At 73.1% G+C, this 442-nt stretch overlaps 1 protein-coding gene across 1 annotated transcript in view; it reads left to right on the top strand.

Moving 5' to 3' along the window:
- Positions 1–46: 46 nt before the first annotated feature.
- MATN3 (matrilin 3) overlaps positions 47–442 on the top strand; it is an 18,330-nt gene continuing 17,934 nt past the window's right edge. The window contains exon 1 of the mRNA XM_010840681.1: positions 47–263. Within this exon, the coding sequence (XP_010838983.1) occupies positions 47–263 (217 nt within the window). The remainder of the gene's footprint in view (positions 264–442) is intronic.

Raw genomic sequence — 442 nt, 5'->3', positions numbered from 1 at the left:
GATCGACGACCCACCGACGGACACGGGCAGCAGCGCGGAGCCCACCATGCCGCGCCACCTCCCGGGACTGCTTCTCTTGCTCTGGCCACTGCTGCTGCTGCCACCGCCCCCCGCCGCCCCCAGCCCCATGGCCCGCCCGGGCGTACGCAGGTTGGGGACTCGCGGCCCAGGGGGCAGCCCCGGACGCCGGGGCCCCGCTCCGGCCGCCCCCGCCAGCGTGCCCTACTCCGGGACCGGCCAGCCCGGCGGGGCCCGCGGCGCAGGTACACGGCCTGGGCGGGAACGGGAGAGGGATCCCAGACCGAGAGGGACAGGAGAGGGTCTCAGGGAAGGACACCCGCTTGGGGCGAGGGAGATCCTGGACCAGGGCCCGGCGGGCTGGATGGGTGGGCAGGCGAATGTGGAGTCAAATAAGGAAAATCCTTGGTCACCCACCAAGTAT

This window comes from Bison bison, unplaced genomic scaffold (genome assembly GCF_000754665.1).
Source record: "Bison bison bison isolate TAMUID 2011002044 unplaced genomic scaffold, Bison_UMD1.0 scf7180017864145, whole genome shotgun sequence".
Classification (NCBI taxonomy): Eukaryota; Metazoa; Chordata; class Mammalia; order Artiodactyla; family Bovidae; genus Bison; species Bison bison.
This window is presented reverse-complemented; position numbering and strand designations above follow the sequence as displayed.